Consider the following 2,895-nt stretch of genomic DNA (forward strand, 5'->3'; position numbering starts at 1 on the left):
ATCTCTCCGGACTGAACTCTTGAAAGTTTCCAGAGTGATGGAGGCAACGGCAGGGACGGGGTGGGTGTCCCATGTCCCATGAATGGTGGGAGGTGGTCCCTGGGCGGGTCTGAGCTCCTCCGAGCTCCCAGGGGACGCAGGGGTTGCTCCAGACTTTCTCCTTCCCCGGCCCTGACCCGGGCAGCACAGTCCAGAGTGGGCTCTGAGAGTCCTCGGGGGGGATGCTGGGATTTGGCTGAAATGCAAGTTGCATTCATGGCGCTTGGCAATGATGTCAGGGTGAGTGCAGGGCTGCGTATTCTCTTTCCGTTTTTGGTAGGATGCTAAACCTATGGCTTCGTGAACTACTTCACAGAGGAATGATTCGGTGGGGCAGCGAGGAGGCTGAGCAGGGCCACTCTTCAGTAGTACAGAGCCTGCGGAGGACAAAGAGACCAGGTTACCCAGCCAGCCCAGGGGTGGGAGCCGAGGATGCCACCTCCGAACGCGTTCCACCAAAGGCTGCGTCTCCCTCAGGGTCTAAGTGCGGTGTGACCTGGGTCAGATTATGCTCTTCCCCCCACACCTGTAGCCACACAGGTTGGTGCGGCGGCGGCACCGTTCCCGGCCGGTGGACAGCCCTGGCCTAGAGACGGGAGCTGGAAATGCTCATTCACTGTCCTCGCATGGCGAGCAGCCGCCACATGGCATCGAGCACTGCTGACGCTGCGTCCCACTAAAGCTTCACCATGGGCGGGAGCGTGGCTCGTTAAGCGTCCTCCCCATACAGAAAGGCTGAGGGCTTGCTCCTGGTCAGGGCACATACAAGAAATCAACCAATGAACGCATAAGTAGGTGGAATAACAAACGATGCTTCTCTCTCTCTCTCTCTCTCTCTCTCTCTCCCTCCCTCCCTCCCTTAAAAATTAATTTAAAATCCCTCTAAAATTCCAAAGTCCTACTAACTCCAAGCCATACTGTGAGGCTGAAGAACGCTGCCACACACCTTAGAGTTCAACTGTCATATTTAATTCCCAGAGGCCGAAGGACGCTCACCAACGCCGGCCTCTGTACCCTGACCCTTACACGCCTCCGCAATGCTTCCCGCAGCTCAGACTGCGCTTCACTGGAGCTCTGTGCACTAGTACGGGGTGTTCCAGTGTCTACAGAGAACTGCCCGAGGCTCCGAAAGGCCCTTGGGAGATAAGCACTCACGCTTTCCGTTTCCCATTTACTGGTAAGTGTTTCTGACCCACCCTGGCCTCACGGCTCAGGTGGTTGGAGCACCGTCCTGACTCCAAATGTTGCGGGTTCGATCCCGGTCGGTGTGTGTGTGAGGCAACCAGACGATGTTTCTCTCTCACACTGATGTTTCTGTCTCTCCCTCCCTCTCCCTTCCTCTCGCTCTCAAATCAGTAAAAACATATCCCTGGGAGAGGATTTTTAAAGAAGTGTTTTAATTCCATCCTAATTCTAGCAAAATGAATACAATCACATCCACACATAATTAAAATAAGATTCCTCAAGTAAATATAGGCTCGGTCATTTATTTACAATAAAAGGTGATTTTTTAAAAAAGAGGATACAAGCTCAGAGAAAATAGCAGAGAAGCAGCTAAGAGGAAAAGAAAACCAAATCTTTCCATAGTCTCACTAAATTCAACCAACCTGAGCAGCTAACACACCAGCTCACAGGGCTGAGCGCTGAGAGGTGGAGCTGGGAGGGACCTGGGAAGCCCGATGCCTCCCCTGCCTGCAGGCGAGGATGCTGAGGCCTGGGGAAAGGCCTCGCCCAACGTCATCACTAGGTTGATCTCAAAGCCAGGAATCAAAGCCACATTTTATATTGATTTCAGAGAGGAAGGGAGGGGAGAGAGATAGAGACATCAATGATGAGAGAGAATCATTCGTCGGCGGCCTCCTGCACACACTCTACTGGGGATTGAGCCCTGACCGGGAATTGAACTGTGACCTCCGGGTTCATAGGTCGATGCTCAAGCACGGAGCCGTGCCGCCGGTGGCCAGAAATACTGTTAACATCGCTTCCTGTTGTGGGACTGGGACCCTGTCATTAACCTGCTCAGAAAACTGTCTCTCCCTGTTATGCCCACAATGAACTCCGCCCTCTTGAGTAAGCATTCAAGACCGTCCTTGACTTGACATCAACCTACATTCTGAGACCACACCCCCCAGTTTTCCTCCTCACCGCAGAGGGCTGCTCCCGGCCTGGGGCCTGGGGCCGCAGGGAGGTGAACAATGGAAAGCCCGGAGCTGCTGCGCACACCGGGTGCTGCCATGAATCCTTCGGCGGCCTCCTGCACACACTCTACTGGGGATTGAGCCCTGACCGGGAATTGAACTGTGACCTCCGGGTTCATAGGTCGATGCTCAAGCACGGAGCCGTGCCGCCGGTGCAGCTACGCACTGTTCCCCGGTGCTGCTTCTCCGGACCCCAATGCGGGAGCCTTCCTGAGTATGGCAGGCCCGAGAGCAGTCAGCCGGGACCTCCAACCTGCCACGAGGCTAAGAAGTCCCAGCCCAGCCAGGAGCTGCCGGCAGAGAGGGGAAGCCAGCCGCTCCAGGCTGCTGCCGGCAGAGGGCTGCTCCCGGCCTGGGGCCGCAGGGAGGCGAACAATGGAAAGCCCCGGGCTGCTGCGCACACCGGGTGCTGCCATGAATCCTAAAGTCACATTTTAAAACCAAACAACTCAAAACAAAACTAAAAGTGACTGAGGGATTCTTAGAAGATTCTCAAATTATCAAACAAAGTGTTCGGTGTCTAAAGCGACTGCAGGGCTACACTGGCTGGCGGTCCGGTTCCGGGCGTGGAGGGATGGGGGGAGGAGGGGGCAGTGAGTGCCTGTCCTTCTGTAACACTGATGCACCTTCATCCAGACCCAGCTAACCATCACCTCTA

At 55.2% G+C, this 2,895-nt stretch overlaps 1 protein-coding gene across 1 annotated transcript in view; it reads right to left on the reverse strand.

The window, feature by feature from the left end:
• Positions 1 to 311: 311 nt before the first annotated feature.
• ALDH3A2 (aldehyde dehydrogenase 3 family member A2) overlaps positions 312 to 2,895 on the reverse strand; it is an 18,034-nt gene continuing 15,450 nt past the window's right edge. Inside the window, exon 9 of the mRNA XM_015558360.1 lies at positions 312 to 416. Coding sequence (XP_015413846.1) covers positions 402 to 416 — 15 coding nt within the window. The 3' untranslated portion in view covers positions 312 to 401. The remainder of the gene's footprint in view (positions 417 to 2,895) is intronic.

This window comes from Myotis davidii, unplaced genomic scaffold (genome assembly GCF_000327345.1).
Source record: "Myotis davidii unplaced genomic scaffold, ASM32734v1 scaffold129, whole genome shotgun sequence".
NCBI lineage: Eukaryota > Metazoa > Chordata > Mammalia > Chiroptera > Vespertilionidae > Myotis > Myotis davidii.